Raw genomic sequence first — 24076 nt, forward strand, 5'->3', positions numbered from 1 at the left:
TTGTTTGGGGAAATAGTATCTTGCTTAATAGACACTTGTCAAGAGCAAAAAATTTGAGAAATTATTTGGTACATCTTATTAAAACCCTTTTAAAAATTATTTTTCTCTAATATATTTTTCTTAAAGATAACAACTATTTGAAGGACTTCTCTACTGGTATGGGATAATCCTTGCAGGTAGCTCAGCCCCAGGCAGATGCTTACTCACTGCTCAGCAGAAGGATAGAGAAGAGAATCAGAAAAGTGAAAGCAACAAAACTCTGCCATTGAGATAAAGAGTTTAATTGATAAAGCAAAGCTATGTGCACAAGTAAAGCAAAACAAAAAATTCATTCACAGCTTCCCATCAGTTCAGCCATGTCCTGGAAAGCCATGGTCCATCACATCTTACAGTGACTTGAGGAAACAGCTGCTACAAATCTCAACCTCCATCCTTCCTTTTTCTTCCACAGCTTTTATTGCTGATCCCAATGTCATATTGTAGGGAATATCCCTTTGGTGAGTTGTGGTCCCAGATGTGTCTCCTCACAACTTCTTATGCACCCCCAGCCAGCCCACTGACCAGGCAGTGTGAGAAACAGAGAAATCCTTGATACTGTTCAGTGACTGCTCAGCAGCAGCTATAACATTAATGTGTTATCAACACTGTTTCGGTCAAAAATCCAAGACATAGCACCACAAGGATCCCTATGAAGAAAATTAACTCCATCCCAACCAGACTCAGTACAGCTATTGGCACGGATAATTATCAGGACAGTAAATTGCTCAGTTTATGGGGACAAAGCAAGACTTATTACTAAGGTTTGCTCAGATTGAAAAATAGTGGAGATTAACAGGACTATTAAGATGGCTATTTTATTTTAATAGGTATGCTCATGAGGTTGTGCAACTAGTTTAAGCTCTGAACTTGTTTCTGAATACAAGTAGTGAAGGGAACACTCAGTGGTCCTCCTCAGTGGAAAAAAAATAAAGCCCTTCTGAAGCTCCCAACAGGAAATGCTTGTCCCCTTTCAGCAGAAACAGAAGATACATCCCTGTGAAGATCTCCTATAGGCCTTCTTGTCGTCACTGACCAGACATAGACCTTAGGCACTCATTTCAGGAAGACTTCCTAATTAAAGTAGCTAACAGACAAATACCAGTCATGTACCTATGGTCCTGGACTGAATCGCCCCCTGTCTTAAGCTTCCGTAAAGCTCCATTTCAATAGGGGACAGAAGAATGTGCTTCTTTATGAAGCATCATTTCAATTACTTGGGCAGCCTGAGACTTGCAAAATTTGCAGTAAGTCTTCTGACATGACATTCCATAATTTCCTCAATTACACTTTCTCCAGAGACTTGCCCATTTAGTACTTAGAGCTGTGACTTTATAGTTTTGAGCTCAGTTTGACAAGGTTAGAGGAGTAAGCCTGCTATTTCACCTTATTTCACCTTATTTAGAATCCATTACTCCAGCTTCCTGAGCAGACATGAAACTAGTTGTTTTCTTGCAAACACTTGTAAATTGCATTCTTCAAAAAAACTCTTCAGGCACAAGCATAGGGAGATTGGCTATTCTGCCAGTTTTATTTTGCTTTCTCCTTTGTCTCCTACCCAGAGCAGGAGTCATATCTTTTTATTCCCCCTTTCATAAGGTGCTCTGTGAATTTGAAAACTGTGGGACACTGATGCCCAATTATCTGTCTCCTTTTACTGTACACAGAAGGCTCAGAAGGGGTCTGACATCTGCCCTGCAAGAGACTTTAGCAGTATGGCAGTCTGGGGGACATGGAAAGGCTTCCAAGGGATAAGTGAAGATGATCACTTAGCTTCACCTGTAGCTCGATTGGAGTGAGCTGAAGGGCCTTTACCCAAAAATGTATCCATTAAAACTGCTGAAGACTTGTGGAAGAGAGTTTCCCACACACAAGAGATCCCAGGGAAGATAGGGTATTGCCATCTTGGCAGTAAACAGGAGTTGCTCTTGGCAAGAAGCCTCTCTCCTCAGTTCTTATAACTTGTCTATGACTGCTGTGAGCTACTCTGAAATTTCTTCCTGATGATGTTGCCACACAAATATTTTTTTTTATTAAAGGGAACATTTTCCTTGCAAGAGTTTCACAGTTTACTTGGGCCTACAAGAAAATATTTCTGTCACTTGTGCAATGAATATGAAATGGCAGACACAGTTCTAAGAACAATTTGAAACTGCATTAATACCCACTCTCTATGGGGTTCAGTGTTATCCTCTTAATAAACAGTGTGCTCTAAATGTAATAAAAAACAAACAAACAAAAACAACTACTTTTTTTCCTTTATTTTTTTCTTTTTGCATTTCCCACCTCCCTAGTACTTTGAGAAGAATAACATTTTCCTGGCATATTCAATCTTAGTTTGTTATCAAAAAATTGTGTCAAGGCTTTGCATGAGTCTATACAAGATTATTTCTGGGGGCTACAGTCATGGCCACTTTATTTCATTTAACTGTGGCAGAAAGTTTGAAGGACAAAGAAGCAAAGAAAGGATGGAAGCAAAAAAAAAAAAAATTAATGCAATACATTATAGCCACATCTTCATAAGTATGTGGAAAACAAAACCCATATCCTTTTTCCCATGCCTGTCTGCAGCAGAACTTTTAGACTAGGAGCAGACTAGAGTTGGACTGGTACAAAAAAGTCACCCAGGCTCCGGGATTTTGTTAAAGCTTCTGGCAAGAAAAGAAAATCTTCATCTTTGAAACAAAAGCACTGATTTTGAAAAATGTATTTTGGCTTTTAATTTTGCTTTTAATTCTTCTTTTCCTCCCTGAACACATAGGACAACACATCTGAAACTCAATTCTCTGTGCTTTACCTTTTCAAAACATCACATCTGTAAAAGAACGAATATGGAAAAATGAGTAGACTGTAAACATAATAGACTTTTCTGCATCAGGAAATTTTTTACTCTAGTGCAGAAGACAGAAGTGCAGGCTACTGTACTCTATTTTACTGAAATAGAAGGTGATATTTTTAAAAATATTTAATGGGAAAAGATGTTCCAATCTGAGCCCTTTTATACTTTAAAATATCACACAACACCATTACATTTTTACCACTTGCTATTGCAGAGGTCAAAGATGAAAACATTCCATCTCTTTCCCAGAGAGTACTTTATTCCGAGGGTGAGAAGGCTTAGGGACTTGTGCTTTGTGCAACTATGGGACAGTATCATCTGATTATCAGAGTGCAATGGGCAGTACTGGTGCTCTCTTAGGAAAGTAGCACCAGTTCTTTGATGGGTAGTATTTAAAGCTGGATAAAATCCATTGTCTGTCTTGTCACAGAAGCTACTGAACATGATATTTATGAAAATCAGTCTTAAATCACATTGTCTTTAAATCCACATAACCTCAGTGCTGAACCCATGAGAGAAAGCTGGCAGACATTCCTGTTGTTGATGGAATGCACCATGGGGTGAGCGTGGACTGAGGATTTAAATATCTAGTCTTCAGAAATGGGCCTCTCAAAGTTCCCTGAGATACTTAAAATAAAAGAATTAAATTCCCAGCATTTGTAAAAATAATCAGAATACACACTGAAAATAAATAGCTTGTCAAGTTGTTTTTTTTCATACTTCTGTAAGTTAACAGTGCTTATTAAATACTGCCCAAGAAAAGCATTTCTCTTCCCTTTAAAGCAAAAGAAAAGGATGATCTCTAAACTGAAAAAAAAAAATCAAAGCAGGGAAGCATGTCTTCCTAATAAGTATGAAATTTAATAAGCTCTTTTTCCTTTATAATTAAGACAGGGGAAGTGATTTTGCTGGAAATTTATGGAAGTTTAGGTCCTCAGGGCAGGCTGGAGACAGGTGGCTGTGTACATGCTTGCTTACACAACTCTCCTAGGGCAACACAGCCTGACTTGCCAACCTCTGGACTTGCACTCTTCTGTGACACTGGTCCAGATTGTCAGTGTTAGCCTAATAATTCCTGGAAGCCTGCTCTGTCCTTTAGCCAGACCACAAATTTACCTCATATGGGATTCAATACACAGCTTATCTCAAAGCTCCAGAGCTGGCAGGTAAAGGCAGGTTTGACCACTTCTTGCACCTCCCTGTGAAGCAGATGTGAAATGCTGCCTTTTCAAAAGAGGGAGGCACATTTCTTTGCCACAAGGTGTAAAGGTAGGTAGGCTCACAGATATGCTAACTGCTACTAACTAGTAGTCTCATTTTTTCCTGCATCTGCTTCTAGAGAGTAAGATGTGAATGCAGGAAAACAAGATTTACTAGCAAACCAAAAGGACTTTAGAAGTAAGATTTACAGAAAACAAAAACTACATGTAAAAACAACTAAAGGAAGCTTAAAGTTAACCTATTCAATGTCATGAGAACCTGCCTTGGTCACTATGGATCCCTCTTCTGAATCAATCAAGTATATCTCACCTCCTCTCATAAAAAAGCATCTAAGAAATCCCTTAATCCAAGCTAATGCACCACCTTTTGTCTTCTTCCTTTCTTCTTCTCAGCATCTTGCCACATACCTCCAAATTCCTGTTGGAGCACAAGCTCTTGCACAGCCTTGGAGTAGGGGTAAGGACAATGAGCCACCAGCTCCCACAGCAGAAAGGCATTTCCACAGGAAATTTGCCAAGAAGTAGATTTGATGCAGGCCATTGCTTTCTGGGACATGTAAAGTAAATTAAAATCATGTCCTTCTCTGGGAGAAAGCTGTAAACTACACACCGTATTTATTTTGGCAAGTGGTGCAAAGGGGTAATCACTAAGATGCTGCCAGTCTACCATGAAATCATGGTGGAAGCACAAAGATACACAAGACATTACACAGATGTTCAGCAAATATAAATAATTCTGAATTAGTTTCCAACCAAGAACCCTGGTTTGAAAAAAAAATTAACACTGTAAACTAAGTCCATGCAAACTGATAAATGTTTCTATTTTCAAAGGTATGAGGAAAATGTGTTTCTCCCCATAATAAAATAATAAAAATAGAAGGCTAATGCAAAAAGTGGAGCAACAGCTACTTCTGCAGCTGGTCTGTTAACTTTCATCACAAGCCAGTGGTAGAATCCTCATTAACATCAAAATCAGCCCTGGGCTTTCTGTGCCAAGCTTTCCTAGTATCAGGATTTTAGTCTGAATAATTTAAACTTTGAAAGTTCATTTCATTTTGAGGAACAGATGGAGACTCATGTGTTTGCTGATATTTTTCCCCATCTGTGATAACACAAGCAGGTTAGAAAATGAGTAGACTGTAAACATAATAGACTAGGAAATTTTAAATAAATGTTTCTGAAGATTCACAAATAAAATGCAGATTCCTTTGTGTATAGTACTACTGAGATACAAACCCCTGATCAGTCTAACTGCAGAAAATAGTTCTATTTCAAGCAAACATTTCTGTAAAGAAAATTACAGTGAAAAAAAACCCCAGAACTGCAGTTCTTCTAAATTGAATAATAAATACATGCTGAGAAGGGATTTGGGATTACACCAGGCTCATTCTAATTCAGTGGTGCAAAAGATACCAACAGTAGCTCCTTAGAAGGAGAGAGCAGACAAAATCTAGTTAACTTTAGAACATGATCTTGATTCGGTCCTGGCACAGCACACAAGAGTGTATTCAGGGACAACTGCTCTTGAGGAGACTGGAGGGAGGGAAAGCAGTGGCAGAATCACTTCCACTGGTAAAAAGCAGCTTGATGCCTCCTCTGAGGCTGTTTAAAAGATGGATTGCTTCAGAGCATCAGTGTCTTGGCTCTCCCTCACCCCTCATACCCATTTCCCACCTGCCTGTGCCAAAATGCTGTTCAGCTTGGTGTCTGTGGAACACTGGCTGGAGGAAGATTCGTAATGTCATGACAGATTTTCTGTCACCAGAGCACAGCTTGACTGTTGCTGTGGAGAAAATAAAAAAACATAAGGAGCGCTGAGAATGCCTGAGTCCAGCTTATGCTGTGAATTACAGATATTAGGAGTTTGGAGCCTTTGAAATCTCCCCTGACAGGCTTTGGGCTGCTTTTGGTTTTCTTATGACAAATTTTCAATTAGATATTTACTCAAAGATGCATTAACTCAGAAGTCCATGGAAAACCACATAAGCTGAGAAGTACATGAAAGATCACAATGGGTCTGAGATTAAAATATTACCTGAAGTAAGGCATGTTGATAGATGGTGACATTTTAAAGGTGCCAAAGTCCCCTTGCAGACCCTCTGAACTTTATTTGTTGTAGAATAATAAAAACTTTAATATTCAACATGCAAAAACAATAACAAAATACCCTTATCCAAGTTAAACACACTGACAGTGCCTATACCACTAAGCAAACTAAGCAGGGCCAGGGTCTAATGGGCTACAGTCAGCCTGTACAGTAAATTATTAGCAAGTGTTAACTCCCTGGCAGAGATTTGACCAATGCCAAAGTGCATTCCCAACCAATGGCCTATGGCAGAAACCCTGTTTTGGACATGGGCTTTAGTGGATTGGGGCTATGTGGTTCCAGTCAACCTCAGGACTCTCCCAGAACATTTTATCTGCAAGAATAAATGCAGCCTGTAGTTCTAAACCAAAAAGGAAAACAAAAATTAGGCTGCTAAAATCTGTCAGCAGCAGAATTTCTATCTTGCATATGTTTATTTTTTAACTGTGCATAATTCCAAATCAGTTTAAGATGCCAGTTAAAACAGGAATAAATGTCTAGCACTTTAAAGAGAAAAAATTATAATATTTCATGGAAATGAGTCTGGACCTCTGTTAGGAAGCACTTATTAGATGGAGATCCTCTCACTAGAAAAGTGGGCCAAACATTCATTATGTGAGTCAGAAAGGCAAAGGAGATCTGAGTCTTGTCTAGTCACCCTTAATAATTCCATAGCACATGCATTTGTCTAGATAGCAGCTCTGGTTCTTCTGAAATACCTGGTTGAAGGCCGGATACTGGCAGAGGCTGAGCACCCATTATGAAGGAATGGGTAATTTCAGTTCTTGTTGACATCCATGCTGAAAGTGCTTCCCAGCTGAGGGCCTTGTCTTAAAAAATTTGTAAACCAGCACCAACAAAACAGATGTCTGTAAGATATACAGACTGGCACAGAGGGTCTCAATCCTGTTTGTTATCTGCAAGAATGTAAAGCAAATCCCCCATTTTACTTGACTGTGATCTGGATAAGTATCAACTAGTTTAGTCAAGGCTAATTTCACAAAATATGGTGTTGCTCCTACTTTAATACCTGAAAACCAAGAATAATAAAGAAAAAGTCACTAGAGAAAGTGAGACTAGGCTCATTTATCAGAATTAGTTGAGACCATTAGGTTTGCTTGCTAGTGATTTGGACGGCTTTTATTCATCTAGCTACCCTTTGAAGGGATACAATCTCCATTTATTTGAACAGTACAGAACTGTCACTTTTGATTGTCTCAAATATATGAAGGAATTGCTTGCAAAATAGCTGTAGCCAGGAGTAAGGATGCTGCAGATTGTCTAGTAATTAAATGTATCCATCATACAAGATGGAATATGAATGGTAATATTCTGAAGGAAGGAATGAAGCCAGACTAGCAATCTCTTGGGTGACCTGACAAGAGAAATACATCTTTCAGTTGAATATTGCCTAACGCAGAAACCATCTCTAAACTAATGGAAGAAAGCTAGAGTAACTCCTCTAGAAATCATTGGTAAGCAAACTTTGGCAAGCCTTGGGTTTCTTACCTGTACAAAAATTACAAAAATTCCACATATGAGAATAAAAATCTCAAAAAAATATCCTAGAAAGGACTAGCACTTTAACAAAAGTTGTAATTACTTCTGTTGTGGCTATCATTATGTAAAAGTAATATAATCTCTTTAAGGTAAAATCCAGCAGGAAGTATATTTTCTTACAGATTTTCAGGAGAACAAAACATTATAAGTAAAAAAGAGCTTAGGAAATCGGATTGCTTTAAATCACTAGTCCTTTTCTCTCTTGCACAGTTACATATTTTGCTCTGTGTTAGTCTAAGTTTGAGGGAGATATTGTCCTTTATTTCAGAAGTTCAAGTGCAGTGCACATTGGTAGTTTCCATCTGCCTTTGAGCTCCTGCTGAGCTGCAATATCTGCAGGTAGGAAGATTAAATAAGTCACACAAGAGCAGAGGAAGAAAACAACACATTCAGCAAGGCTTTCCATTAAAAGGGCCAGTCTTCTTTCACATAACATTTAACCTGCTTTGACATTGAGAACAGTTCTCTCCTTCACTCTGAAGTCATCCTGAAATGTAAATATAATTGCTTGGGGTTTTTTTATGTAGCCCCCCAGAATATTCCTCAATTAGAATCTCTTTTAAAATATGTTTTTTTGTGGCACTACTGGCCATGCCTAGAGCACTATATCCAGTTCTGGGCTCTTCAATGCAAGAGCCCTGGTTATACTGGAAATAAGAGGCCCTTCCAGCAAAGGGCCTCTAAAATGATTAAAGGACTGGAGCTCCTCTCCTGTGAGGAAAGGCTGAGAGACTTGACATGGTTCCACCCAGAGAAGAGAAGGCTCAATATGTACAAATGCTTTAAGTGAGTGAGCAAAGAAGATGGAGCCAGGGTGTTTTCAGTGGTGCCCACTGACAAGACACCAGAGGCAAGGAAAACAAGCTGTAACAGAGGAGGTTCCATCTCAACAGCATAAAACATTGAACTCAGTGCACTGAACTCAGTTTTAAGACTAAAACTCAGATCTTAAATTTTTGCAAAACATTTCTGAGGGTCTTTCTGAGTATTTTAGGAGAATATCCCTTTTATCAAGGGTTTTCCAGCAGGTTAGTTTTTCCATTACCAATATGTTTCAGAACATTTTCTAAAAGACAAAAGAATCAATATAAAAATTACATCAAATATCACATTGCAAATATGAACCTATGATAGAAGAAGTATTGACATGTGGATTTTTAATTCTACAAGGCTTTTCTTTCAAATTTTTCATGGGGTCCAAAAGGAGAAGGTAGTTTGGACAAATTTGACAATTTGTCTGCCAAACATACACTAATTTCAACTTTGATGGAAAATACAAAAGGAAAATATAACTCCTGTCTTTATAAAGAGACTGTTAATCTGACTGTCCCTTAAGAAGAGAAAAGGTTACCAGATTTTATGTCTATTCCATTTAAAAATATTAAATATACAGGAAAGGGAAGAGAGTGATATACTGCAGCTTTGCTAAAACCTTTTAAGTACTTGCTTTACAGAGCATATCCCTCTATGACTTACTTTACTTTAGCACTCATATTTCAGTAAGGATGATCTACCTTCACTGTGCCATGTGGGATGCAATTTAATAACTTTATATAATGATCTTACATAAACTCCATCTTGGCCAAGATTTCCCATTAACAAAGGGTTGATTATACTCTTAAGCAGTAGATCATTTGGGTTCAATTCTGCTTCTACTCAAGCTGAGGAATAGCACAACATAATACTATCAGGACAGATCTAAATGTCTTAACAGACTAGACCTTAATAGCCTGAGGTGCTCCAGATATATTAAACTTTGATTTCCACCAATCTCCTTTTTCTTTTATGGTTTATAGTAAATCTATATTGGCTTTTGACCAATTAGGCTGAATACTGCGCAGTATTAAGAAAGCACAGCAATCGAAAACCAGTAAGAAATCAAACCTATTCTCCCCCACATTCAAAGTATGACAGAGAGATACAATCTCAAATGAACTGAGAAGTTTCTTATTTTTCATGGAAAAGTTACAGCTCTCAACAAAGATGATCTGGCCTTATCTTTGAACAAAAGAACTCACAGAACTTAGTCCAGGTTTGCACAAGGAAAAAAGGTAGGACTCTATCCATCTGTAGTATTTTAAAGTGTATTTCCTTCTGAACTCTTCAACATCTCACAGGGCTAAAAGCTATTCCTTCACACAGAAAAGTTGAAATAGAACAGCAATAGCAGCACTAAAGAACAAACACAGGAGAATGGGCAATGATTCTTTCAGTCACCCTGGATTGCTGCTACAGCATTGGTGTCAGAAATAAGACAGTTAATGGGCCAAGATACCCATCTGTAGGCACAAGGAGTTTTGACTATATCTCTGTTCCTGTGTCCGCACCCTCCACAGCCCTACTGTCAATGCTACTCTTCTAGAAATCTCAAGACTATTTTAGGGAAACAAGGATACTTCAAACACAAGAGACAAATGCAATTTTTTGCTGTGCTTTGGGATTTTAATGCTGTAAGGCATTGTTATTCACACTTCTCTCCATAGCTCTTAGTATAAACATGATTCTGAGTGAAAAAATGGAGATGCTGTTTGCAGCACTCTGGGAGATAAAGCTTTAACAAACACTCCATGTATCATGAAGTTAAGAGTTATAGCTGCTGGATTTCCTGATGAGCTGTTTTCTTAATAGAAAATCACTTGTCTCATAATCAGAAAGCCTACTGGAAAAGAAATCTGCTATGACAGAATGTAATTTTTCTAAAGAGCTTCTTAAATTTAAGCACAATATTTCATTTAAATCTATTATTTTACGACATTAACTAGAATTACTCACAAAGAAGTAGTAAGAATAATGCTAACTAACAATGAATAAAACCAAGACAACTGATTATTTCATTTTAAAATGTAATGATAATTATTTTTAGAAATATGAAAAGCAGTTATGAAATGTCATTAAACTTTTCCACAAACACTATTTTGTTAGAAACTCAGTTCAGAAGTAAATTAATTTTAACTGTCAAATCTGTGCAAAACACAAACTCAGTTCCATTCAGCTGCATTCTCCATAAAACCCTGGTGGAAGGGCCTGTGAGACAGCTTCTGTATCCATCCTAGGTAGGAAAAATCAGACCAGAAAGTTTACACCTTGTGTTCCTGCTTAGCCCACAGAATTTATGGTATGCAGAAATGCACATGTGGGAGCCAGAAGTCTGCCTGCATTTAATATTACTGGATCCTGAGCAGAGGATCCTAAGCTTTCTCAAGGAAAGCACATTCATGGCACATAGAAGTGCCCAACCCTCTGTAACAGACTACTTCTCAGCTGTGTGCTCTTCAAACAGAGATGAAAAAAGGGGAAAAATATGAACTGCAACACTACACGCACTACATCATAAACGGAATCAAGGGGGAAAATACAACAAAGAAAAATTTGAAATGAAAAGTTGTAGGCTTTCTAGCCATTGGAAGAGACAATGCATTGGAAGAGACAAACCACTTACTTCATTTTATCTTACTTTTGTGACCTATGAGAAAAAAAGCCAGGCCAGTTATTGGTGCAGCCCTTGTAGTTCAAGGCTAAACCAATGAGAGTACACTGTAAGCTGAACAAAGAGCTGGGAGGTTTGTGACTCCACATTCCTCACCTGATGCTTTGAAATACTGGAGGCGTTTTAGCTGTAATACAAAATCTCTAGGATGGTTAATTTGCAAATACTTGTATTATTAAAAAACAAAAAAATGTTTGGGGTTTTAGTTACATGAGGTAAGACTCACAGAAGCAGATGTCAAGTTTATAAATTCAAGCTGGAGTCTATGCTGGATTGCTTTTTTTCTTTTAAAAACAATTTGGATCATACTTGCCTCTTGCACCATCTTATCACCTAAGGCAAATGTAACTCTGGCACTCAAAAGACTCAGCACCACAGGTACCTGGACTTTTTGAAAGGAGTTTATAGTTTCAGTGGACAATGCCAAGTGGGCTGATTATAGCCTTATGGTAATTGTTGGCTTTGCCCCAACAGACTGCTTTCCTATGTCAGTCTGCTAAACACAATCTCATTGTTTAGTTTTAAGCACAAGACAAGTAATTTTTTACTCAGAGTAGGATGTAGCTATTTTTCATTAAATTTCTAACTTGTTTTCAATATAAAATTTTACATCTTACATTTCTTTATTGAATTCAGTGAAGAGCTGTAAATCATTGTCTTGTTAAAGAACTGGGATTGACACTAATGACAAAAAAACCCTTCACTTTTTTTTGATCCGTTTCTTATTTGTAAAAAAATTTATTATGTTCTGCTGACTGAGTTAAGACCATATTCTGATCAGTCTAAGCAAATGATTCCATAGGATTTTGACTACCATTTCCCTTCAAAGTCTCTCACAGATTACCAAGGCAGACATATGGGAATAAAAAATTTACTACACATCACTTATGTTTGCCTTGCAGACCTCCAGGCATCCATGTAAGCCTCCACTCTCAAATTCATTCATTGCCACAAATTTAGCTGACATTTTGAACATACTGGTGTTATTGGAAGAGTTGTAGAGCTTTAGTCTTTCTTGCTATTCTTACAAACTTATAAACTCAAACTTATAAACATTCTTATAAACTCAAGGTCAGATAAGAGATGGGTCCCCTTTCCCTCTAATACAGCCAGGGACTTGAAGGATATAATGCAAGTTTATCTGAGTCTATGAAAACGTCTAGTACATTATCATAAAAATAATAATTCTAGATCTAGTTTTTCTCAGAATAATTATTCTGGATATTATTCACTTACTGTAACAAAAAAGTGAATTCTTTCCTTAACTTTAATAGAAACAAGTTTTTTACCCTTTACCTCAGCTTTAAAAAAAGAGCTATCATTGGATAATATTGTTCATGTAACATTTCATTCTCATCCTAATTTTGTGACATTAAAAGGGAGATAGAAGACAGTGATTTGAGATTAACATAGCTGTATTCTTTATGAATGGGTCACAATAATATTGCAATTATTTTTCATTATTATTGCTTTACAAAGTGTAGCAAAATCATCATTCTCCTCTGTACATAAACAAACACAGTCTTGACTAGTATTCAGTGACATCAAGCTTAAATATTCCAGGTGTCAGAAAAAAATGAGGTGACAAAATGATTTTGAGTCATTTTTAAGTTAAATCAAGTTTCATAATAGAAATTGAAGAATCTCAGTATAGTTGTCTTTTCCATTATCACACAGTATATGGGATATTGGAACCATGTCTATCTCTGACATCTAACAGAGCATACCTCAGCATTTAGGAGTCAATTCTGAATACAATTGTGTGAACAATTGATTTTTCAGTGACTGTTGAACCGCAGTATTGAAGACAGTTTGATCAGGTTGAACTGCAATCAAAAATTAAAAAGATACTAGCATGCAGGTTTTTTGCATCTGAAATAAAACCAGAAAAAATATATTTGTTCATATGGCATGATTTAAGCTAAACACTTGTAATAAAAGGAAAGGAATCAGAGAGCAGGGAGATCAGCAGGAGCACACCCATTTTGAATTGAAGAGTGAGGGTATTTACCCAGCTGGCAAAAGATTGAGACAAAGATGGGCACCAACACTAAGAGTTTTCAAAACCACCTTCCCCTCATTTCAGGAAAATGTACTAAACATATGTTCTTGTTTTCATGTGCAGTAATTTGTTTGTTTAAAGGCCTTTCCTTTTCCAATCAGAAGAGAAAAGATATTTCCTATCTGAATCTATTTGGTAAATTTGGTAAATTGTGTTTTTCAAGACTTTTGGGGAATGGTCATTTTACATCATCTATCTCTGTAATTTTAAAATCATAATTAAATCTTGATATATTGAGGTCTTTTGTGGGGAAAGAGTTGTTGGGGTTTTTTTAGAAAGCTAAAAATATTATGTCTCTTGGTCTGATGATAATAAAAAATTCCAGGAGTAGCATAGGGTGAAGTGCAATGCCAGTGAGATATAGTTTTTCAAAGGGTCGATCAGTGAAGGAAACCTGTCAGCACATCTGTTATCCCCAGAATCTTATCTGTATATTAATTTTCATGTGAAAACAAAATTGGGCCTTCAGATTATGTATGGACAATTGACTTAATGTGACTTTTGGCCTAGAGTAAAGAAGATTTTTCTGTTACATTTGTGGCTTGAGGGCTCATGGCCCTACTGTGTGACATAAGCATGTCCAGCCTAAAGCACAGTCACTGCCCAGCAGACTACAAATTTCAGCCAAAAAATAGAAACTGAGCACAGATCTCCTAAACAGCCAACCCAATAGCCATTCACAGTGTCCCTGTTTGATTTCTACTCCTTATCTGCATGGCAGTATAAAAAAATACCATTAAGGCAAGAGGTTTTAATAGTTTTAATTATCTTCAGAGCCAGATATAATCACAAAATACTGTGAGGATATATTGCATATGAGGCACATAACAGAAGATACCTGAACAAATAGTACCTGGTCAGCCATGCAGAGGCAGAATATTAATCTTGGCACGTCTCACAATGGCATGGTTTTCTTGCCATAATGAAAACAGTAATTCCACTGATTTACCAGATTTAGGCTACTGATACACGAGAAAGTGACTCTTGGGAACCAATTAAATACCATTTAATACAAAAAAAATACCATTTATTTACTGGGTATGCAGAGAATGAAAGATCAGGCGCAAACTCTAAATTACCTTCAGTTTCTTAAAGGCAGTAGAACGTAAGTGCAGCAACAGGGATGCAACTTACAAAAAGGCTAAAACCATCAGCTGGAAACATCTGGAGGAAGTCAGTGAGATATTTGCTGTTAAATTAGTTCAACTCTTGATGATTCCATGCAATTAACTTGGCTTTTTTATCTTCTCATGCAATAGGGTGCTTCAATACAGATTTAGCTATATAATTACTCAACAGAATAATTACTTAATTGCTTAACTTGAATATTAGCAGCCAAGTATTAATAGCTAAATAAATAAAGAAATATCAGTTTTCTAAATCCCAGCAGTACCCCCGAAACCACATCAGCTAGAAACCTGGACAGACTTACCCTTATTTGTGGTCATTTGTTCAATATGTATGCTTCTTCAAGTAGTCCCTGATCATTAACTTTTTTATTTATAAAGCTTGTGAAGTTGCAAAGTAGAAATACCTTCACTCCAAGCAGAAATTTCTCATAATAATACTGTTGCAGTAGTTCAAGAAACTTATTGGTTTGTAGCAGTCAGGAACCCAAGATATATTTGAAAGGTACATCAAGCTCCGCCCACTGAAGTATTTTTTTCTGTACTCTCCAGAGCAATAAAATCAACATAGAAGTGGGCAGAACAAACCTTCCATACAAAGAGAGAACAAACTCATACTAGTGTTTTCCATTTAAACTCTGCCTTTGGACATCCCAAACTCCCTTTTTAAGGCATTATTAGTTTTGGTGTACTTTTATCATGGGTAATTTGCATCTCTAAATTTTAAAGATCTATGATGAGTGTATTCCAATTAATAAATAATACCAAATATGTTAATGACACCAAAGGCGTTCATTTGCATCAGATGTCTTTCTAGTGCACCTCCCTTTCATTTAACTGCTTTTTGGTGAGATCTATCAGTAATTTCCTTTTCTTAAATCCTTAACTAAGATAATTTTCTTAATCTTTAGCCTGTTACTTTTAGTCTGTTTAATATTACACTGTACAGCAAAATCCTTCTGACACAAACAGCTAGCTTCAATGATGGATAAATATATCAAGGACATCAGCTCAGGTATGCAGAACACCTTTGCTGCTGCAGACTGCTTGAATTCCATAGAGAAACATGAACAGATAGGGTGTTTCCAGCTGAATATAGCAACATGGGAAAGAGCAGTGCAGTGTTTTCATTTCAAGTTAAAAGGTAACAATCTCTTATTGTAATCAGTTACTTAAAGGCTGCTTTCAAGCTAGCTTTGCAGTCAAAAATGCTTAAATATTTGATTTTTTTTCTAAGAGATCATGAACCAGTTCCTTGAGTGAAAACAAGCATATCTGAATTGAGTGTACTTGAGTATAAAAATGATGGTTTCCTTTACTGGAAAAACATATTAAAAGTAATATATCGGATAGAACTCTAGCCTTGACAGATGTAGATAAATAAAAGTTGAAATTTAGTGCTAGTTTTGTCACAGGAAACATAATGCAGAATATAGGCCAAGATGCATTACAAAAGTATCACAGTTTTAAATGCAATACCCAAACATGTTCCAACCCAGTGTGAGGCTTCTGTCTTTGGAGTGTTCTCTGTTTTGCAGCCCTGACTAACTTCAGCCATTAAACTCCAGTTATGAATGGTGAGATGACGGAATCAGGGCCAAGTGTGTACCTTGCATCAATACTATGGTATACATACCATAAAACTGCATACTATGTTCCAGGCCCACAATCTGAACTTTTTATTGGGGTTTTTTTTTTTTGTCATTTGGAAAATATGAAAATAAAATGCATACTGTGCATACTGTCTATTAGTTATTCCTTTGATAGACAAAGGAATAACTAGATAGACAAACATTGCAATGAAGTCAACATGGCCTTCTTGCTCCTATTCCTATTTCTCTTTTTCACCACTCACTACTTCACTATCATTGTTTCCCCTTCATCAACCCATGATGGTTTTCCCAAATCTAGCAGAGATTTTGCATGAGCAAAGCAAGCAGTATTTGATCCCAGACAACAAATTAAATTAGTAGTGTATACTAAATGCTCTCACATGAGTCACTTTCTACTTCCAGTAAGACTCTGCATCCAAACCTTGAATGTCTAGTACCTGACAAGTAAATTATCTCAGCACAGCTTAGTTGCTGTTCATGTGATGGAGGAAGGAAAACAGGCAGCTTCATTCTCTTTTAGGCAGACTCAACACCTTATTGCATTCGCAACCTACACAAGCTGTTTCCTCCCTCCATGGTATTATTCTTCCATGGAACCAAAGGACACTCTGCTTTCTGCACCCAGCAGAGAAGACAAATGCTGCTCTACCTATGGACTGCAAAGGAGGGAAGGAGGGAGGGAGGCAGGGAGAGAGAGCTTTGTGCCTTCCCCGCTTCTCCCTCACTCCAACTTTGTGCTCTGGCCAGATGCAAGGTGACTCTAAGCAGTTACATGTGTGGACTTAAAGATTACAAGACAGAAAGAAAATGGATGGTCCCTTTTTTTTTTCTCCTCCTGTATACGGAACTCCTTTCTGTCTTTCCTGGGTGCTCCCTCTGTAGACTGACGAACAACAGGTCAGAGGAGACAGAAAGGCTTTTTACCTGCCAACCCCAGAGTTCAGGATGTGTTGTTTCTCCTGCAGCAGTTGATGACACCCTAACAACCTTAGCAGCACTGGAGCTGCATTCCTACGCTGTAACAGGGGAAGCAGGACCAAGGGCCTGAACTAAGGTCTTGGCAGGTAAGTGAAGGAGCAACCAGTATCAAAGAGCTTCGTTTGCAAGTGTACGTCTCTGTAATGTTTAAGTCTTAATATGTGCTCTGCTTTACCTGGGAGCTTAAACTTCCAGTTTTAAGAAGAGTATTTGAGAATACCTATTAGCTCTGCCAAATGCTTGAAAAAAAATGTTGAAGGCACTCATAAATGCAGAGAACCTATAAAGGAAGATTATTTGTGCTAGAGATGTCTCAGAGCTGGGATTTCTTCTTAGAGCTGCGCAGGAGTAATTTAGATTAGTGGGGGAGGGAGAAGCTTTATGCTACAAACATATTTTTGTAGCAACACTTAGAGCAACTGAGACCATCATTATATGGTGAATACTTAATGTTCAAAATATGAGCTCTTGAGATTAGAAGGGGGATTTTTTGCTTGGTTTCTTGTTTTCTCTCAACCGGACACATAGGGAACACCTGATGAAAGGAAATTTCCATCTCCTTACTACATTCCACTTCTTAAGCTGAATTATCAGAACCAGGTTTTCCACATGAATATCTAAGTCACTCAAAACATACTTTATTTCAGTAGTTATCAGGAATTGTGGGTTTGCTGGGTTTGAATCTTCCCTATTCGAGAAGATTCACAGAGAACACACACAGAGGAAGTCTTTACCACTACAGCAAATCTGATTTAAAAGATATTTGCAAAAAAATAAGTGATTCTAGTTAGCAGTTCTAAAAAGAAGCAAAAAACCATTAAAAATATCCTTGCATAAAGGAAGCCTTTCTTTTCCTTGCTTGTAGTAATATAAGGGTAATGGATGCCTTTCTGCTCAGAGGCCAGTATGTTTTATTTTTTGGAATGGAAAACAAATTTAGGTCAGAAGAGGAAATCATAAGGAGCTGCCACATGCTAAGTTCTGAATCTGAGCCATCTACTGCCACTGTATCTTGAAGAGAGAAAAGGGAACATTCATAAAGCCTGAAAAACTATCCAGAACTGGTGGGGCATCAAAGCCCCATCAATATCCAGTTCAGATATTCATATCCCCCCTACTCATACTGTTCCTAGTGTTCTCAGTTACCTAAGTGAAATCACTCCAAAAGTGACCTCTAAGTATTTTCCCATCTTTCAGTGGATAAACTGTGAGCTTCTAAAACACTGCATGTGCTAATAGCAACTGTAAATTAATATTCATCATAGTTCAGGGGAAAAGTCATTATGAAAACTTTTCTCCAAAATTTTAGACACAAGAGTTAAAAATGATACCCTATATAGGACTATATCTTTTAAAAGTTTGCATTACTGTATTCATTGTTTTAAATTAACTTTCTCTAGACAAAATAAAGTGTTGTACTACATTGCAGCCTCACTGTTAGGAATGAAGATAGAGGAGACAATGCAGGAAGGCCAACACATACGACCAAACTGGAGAGTATCCAGGTCATAGAAGAATGGTAAGTTGGTCAAACTGTTATCTAATAAGTGTTTTGTCCTTAACTAATATCAAGAATTGTCTTGGGTTTTATTCTTTGGGAATGTCTTTTTCATTGCTTTTCCTCCAAAAAATTCTATACAAAAGGAAGCAAAACCTGTCCTGACAATGAAATAACAGCAGAGACATTCTCAAGTCAGGTTTATTTACATTTTCTTATTTGTGGGGAAGAACCATGGGGAGAAATGGAAGATGCATAGACAGTTCCATATGTGGGTCTCTGTAAGAATCCTCTGCTGCCTGTGAGAGCACTTTTTCCTGTCTCTCCAGACAAGAAGAAAAAATAATAGTCACAAGTGTACTTCATGACCAGATTTTTAATGTGGCTACCTTTCATAAAGCATCTTGAACTATGGTTTCACTGGAATTAAAAAAAAAGCCACATACCTTGCAAACCAGGTTAAACACACAAAGTCTGAGCTTCTACTTCTGTCTAAAGCTTGGGCCCATGTTCATTATGTGGGGAAAAATGGTAATCTGTCAGGGAACCTGAGTAATCACATAAGAAGAAAATTCAAACTTTAAAGGACGTATATGATGACCAAAAAAACCCCAAAAAACTCATTGCCTTTATTGTTAATCATCATCTTTTATGAGAAGGCAATATTGTAAATAGTAAAATACGATAGTGAAGAGCTTCCCAACAGACAGTAAGGGAGCCCAGGTTGTTTGTCAGCCCCATTCAGCTCAGCAGGTTCTTTGAACTCTCCTCAGTGGAGAGCGCAAAGTCCTGAGAGGACTGTTCACCTTAAAATCTGTGTTTAAACTTTTTCATTCAGTTTACAATTACTTTACTGTTAAAAAATTTGTGATTTATCACTAATAGCTTCCCATCATCCAGTCTACCTTGCATATAGAGTAGGAGTTGATAAATTGACTTGAACAGAAATTATATAGACAAATGTCACTTATTGTGCATCATGATAACACAAACAGTAATGACAACAGCTAGTAAAGCTCTTGTGTTGATCAGGAATGAGAGGGCAAGTGCTCAAAATTAAGTTTGAAACTATATTAAATTGTTGCTAAGTAATCTGGAGAATTACTTTCTTAAGCTGTTCATTGGTACGTTAATTGATGCCAGTAAGTCTTCTGATCACTTACCCAGTGCATCCACTGGTAAAAGCCAGGAAATAGTTTCCTTCAGGAAATGGAAATAAGGACTTTTCCCCATTTCTTCTCTTTCCTGTTTTGCCAGCAAAATCCATCACATCTCATGCCAAAAGATCATCATTCAGGTCAATAGCATGAAACAGAGGGAAGCTTAGCAACCCTTACGTACAAGCACAGAAATATGCTAATTTAAAATCTCTCTGAATTACTACTTTGTTTGGCCTCATTAGTATGCTTTTGGCTGCTTTTTGTTTTTCTTGTTCCTCCTAAACCAAATTGTGTACAGTCACCATCAGAGGCAGGCAGGGACATCAGGTGTCATCCTAAACTCTTCACGGAAGAGTCTCTTTCCAGCTTCCTGGAATCTCCTTTCACTCCAGAGGCAGGAATTCAGTGCTGTTGTTGGATTTTGTCTTTGAGCCACTTGGCTAAGAACACCAGCAGAAAACTCATAAAAAGTCAAGTGCATGTCTCATAACATTAAATACATTTAGTGGGCTATTGGGATAATGAATGCACAAGTGAAGAGCAAACAAAATTCCCCTGTTATTGCTGAAGTTTTTTTTGCTTCCAGTTTTTTTTTTGCTCTCCAGTTTTTTCAGTCCAAGGTGAAAACCTTGGACTAAAGTGGGTCAAAAGGAGAATTTTTGGATGAATATATGAAAACACCACTACAAAAATAGAAGCATATTTGTAATGATATTTTCTTTTGCAGCCAAAACCCTACTGCAGATGAAATTTTGTCTTGGGCTCAGAATTTTGACAAGATGATGAAAACACCAGCTGGGAGGAACCTTTTCAGAGAGTTTCTTAGAACGGAGTATAGTGAGGAGAACCTGCTTTTCTGGCTTGCATGTGAAGATCTAAAGAAGGAACAGAACAAGAAAGTTATTGAAGAAAAAGCAAGACTTATATATGAAGATTACATTTCTATACTATCACCAAAAGAGGTAAAGCTGTAAATGCTACACTTGCATTTTCTGTTATCCCAGCAGGAATGTTATACACTGGACTGCCTAGTGAGGGTCTGAAAGTCTGTCAGATGAAAGTCTTAGTATGAGCATTAAATCAGGAAAGGAAGGCACACAGACAGTAGAGATGCAGGGACTGGGCCATTTAGCATTACCAGCCACAACACATCCAAGTTCTCTATAAGGCTCAAGAAACTCCAGTAAGAGAAAGCTGAGAAATAGCTTTGCCTCTTTAGTAATGCTACATGTTGGGCAGAGAGAGGAAATAAGTAATGCAAATGCAAATTGATTTCTGGAGAAAAAGCACCAAACTGAAGGAATTTAAATCAGAATCTTTATAGATTTATCTGCTGCTACAGTTGTCTAGGAGAAAATCTGAATTTCCACTGGTTATTCCTATGTGAGAGTCCAAGAATGAAGATGACATATTTTATCTAGTGAAATGTATAATATCTAGGGAATTTTATAAGATTTTATTCAACCCTTTAACTGAAATAGAAAAATTTTAAAATTATCTTCACCTGTAGTAAAGAAAAAGCATCCCTATCAATCCATGTTTTATTGTACAAAGAGATACATAAATATATAAGCACTATAGAGTTTTTCTTAGGCCACATCATGTACTTTTCTTTGCCTTATCTTTGTGCAATGCATTTGAATTTCTACTCAATGGCATTATGCTAATTTATGCTCACTGTGGAACTTCCTTCCTACATTTTACTTTTTCACTACATTCAGTAATAATTTGCAACTTCATTCATATGAATGAAGTCAAACGTGAATTATAGCTCCATTATCTTCTCTTGTGCCATAGTATCTACTTTTGCTTTGGAGTGAAATACAATTGCCAATACAGCAAGCTAATAATAAGTTTTTACTCTAATATTCTTCTGTATTTTTACCAGATAGGTATGTGATGAATGCTCATTTGTCTTTTTAAGCTAAGGCCATTCAGCATTTAAAATTCAAACACTAACCAAGCATTGTTTAACAAAGCTACTCACAAACTTGGTGCACTGGATGCATACAAATCTCATCAATCCAGTTGCTCCTGCCCATACTGGAAATCTTAGGAGGCAAAAAAGAACTGTTTGCAATGCATTAGAATAGCATGGGAACTGAAAAATTCTTGTTCATCCAGGCATCCCTATCCAGATGTTACCTTTTGGCAGAAGAGCTGATATGTTTAGCATGACTGGTACAGTAAAGAAGTTATTGAGGCAGAAGGTCTTAGTGTTCTAAACAGATACTTGGTATTTATCTGTTAAGCAAAAAAATACCTTTGGTAATTACAACTAGTTTTGCCATCTGGCTTTAGTGAGTCACTGAAAAAATACAATGCAAATTAACAGTTCCATAATTAATTTTGGTTTTCACATTCTCTGAGTGCAATTAACTTTTATTATGCTCAGTGGCTCAAAACCCCTCTATCCTGCCAAATTTGAGGGGTTTTTTATCCCAGCTATTATGTTTGATATTGAAGAAACAATTAGCTGCACAAACTGTTTTTGTTGATATAAATGTGTGTGCCTGGGTGTCAGGGGGCAAATTCCTTAAATCTTAGTGTCCTTTCTGTGCTGTAGAAATGCAATGGTTTGGGCTTGAAATCTATTCAAACACATTCTGAAGGCACATGGTTGCAACACTGCCACGCAAAACTGCCATAGTACTGTACTCCTGCCTACACTCACTGGCTGAGCAGCACCACTGGTCTCTCATAGTTGTACCTTGTGACTGACAACCAAGTGAGAGCAAATATTAGAGGAGAAAGCTTGTCTGCTCTGTCAGTAGCATAATCCAGTACACCAACAAACCAACAGTGCCAGATTCTACAGCTGGTAGTGAAGACAGAATGAAAATGTATATTTACTTCTCAGTGCTGTACCATACTACACCACAACACATCAGCATTTTTCAAAGACTTTGTTTCACCAAGTATGAAAGCACAGGCTCACACATCCAAACATATTCTGAGTTTTCATCTTGGTTACCATCCTTTGTGTATCAAGGTTGAAATCAACCCTTCAGACAGTATGAATATTTTTGTAGAGTTGCAGAGCAGTAGGGTCAGATTGCAACTTGGTGTAAATCACAGTTTCTTAACTGATCTCTTCTTGACATTTATCTACTCAGGATTTTAGCCCTTTTCTTCTTAGCTGAGTAAACCTTTGCTGGTCCCAGTGGGCCTTGCTGCTACTGCCATTTCATTTAATCCAGAACGCATTAATTTACTAGGTTTTATAGCATTTTGTGGATAAACTGTACATTCACTCAAATTTCTAAAGGATATTCTAAAATCATCTGGGCATTCATCCCAAGCATAATATGCCCTTTTCTGCCTGCCTAGGCACAGGAGTTCATCACAAATGGTAAGTAAATGAGAAGCTAAAACTGAAACTTGCTAACAACTTCAATATGGATATATGATCTCCTGAAAGTACGAATTACCAGATGTTAAAGAGTTCTGACAAGAAGAAAAAAATCTGATAGAAATATTTAATAATAATGGGGAGAGCAACACAATAACAATTATAAAAATCCGTGGGTAATTTGTAAGGAACAAATGTAGTGCCTGAAAAAGAAACAGAAAAAAAAATCTCTAGTGCAGCCAGATAAGAATGATGAATAGAAATCTTCTAAAAGTTTAACCATAAATGCTCAGAAAAAAACCTGCAGCTCTCTGAATGAGGGTAATTCAACATCCATTTCAGAGAAACATTTTTAAATGCAAACAAATTATTTTTTAAGGTAAAACAATATGTTTTGGAAAACTGCAGTTGCACTGCATTTAATCTGCTATACAGCTGCATTTCATTGCACAGATCTTAAGAGGATTGCAAAGACCAAGTCAAAACTGAAATAGAGGTGATGGTCTCAGTGCATTACTCAGTAATTGTGTGATGGTTCTGAAAGAAGCACAGAGCATTACTTGAGTAACTGATAAACTCAGCATGTTCAATGGAGCCCTGAGAAATAAAGAGACATATTACTGTTTTTCCAATGTTATTGTTTTATTATTCTGTGCTCATCTTCTTCAGGTTAGTCTTGATTCCCGGGTGAGAGAAGTGATCAACAGAAACTTGTCAGATCCCAGCCCTCACATGTATGAAGATGCCCAGCTCCAGATATACACTTTGATGCACAGAGACTCTTTTCCAAGGTTTTTGAACTCTCAGATTTATAAGTCTCTCGTTGAAAGTATTACAGGCTCTACTTCTGAAACTTAGTTTTAATTTTCAAACAAAATAACTTGATTTTTTTTTGTTTTTTTGGGTGGGTGGGATGGAAGAAAATTAGTTTAATAACATCTGGAGCTGGGTTCCTGGAGAACTACAGTTTAGCACTACTCAGGCTACTGTGAAGAAAAAAAAATACATATTATGGTCTCTGTCTACATTTTTACCAAGGTCCTCCTTGCTCAAGATGG

At 37.1% G+C, this 24076-nt stretch overlaps 1 protein-coding gene across 4 annotated transcripts in view; it reads left to right on the forward strand.

The window, feature by feature from the left end:
* The window catches only part of RGS17 (regulator of G protein signaling 17), a 67939-nt gene extending 43863 nt beyond the window's left edge, over positions 1 to 24076 (forward strand). For 3 of the 4 annotated variants that reach the window (XM_071435264.1, XM_071435283.1, XM_071435274.1), the window contains exons 3-5: positions 18438 to 18527; positions 20394 to 20628; positions 23688 to 24076. In XM_071435264.1, the coding sequence (XP_071291365.1) occupies positions 18438 to 18527; positions 20394 to 20628; positions 23688 to 23876 (514 nt within the window). In that variant the 3' untranslated portion in view covers positions 23877 to 24076. The remainder of the gene's footprint in view (positions 1 to 18437; positions 18528 to 20393; positions 20629 to 23687) is intronic. The other variant, XM_071435292.1, reaches the window with a different exon arrangement.

The sequence above is a fragment of the Agelaius tricolor genome, unplaced genomic scaffold, assembly GCF_023055355.1.
Source record: "Agelaius tricolor isolate 1412-34295 unplaced genomic scaffold, bAgeTri1.0.p SCAF_1, whole genome shotgun sequence".
Taxonomy (NCBI): Eukaryota; Metazoa; Chordata; class Aves; order Passeriformes; family Icteridae; genus Agelaius; species Agelaius tricolor.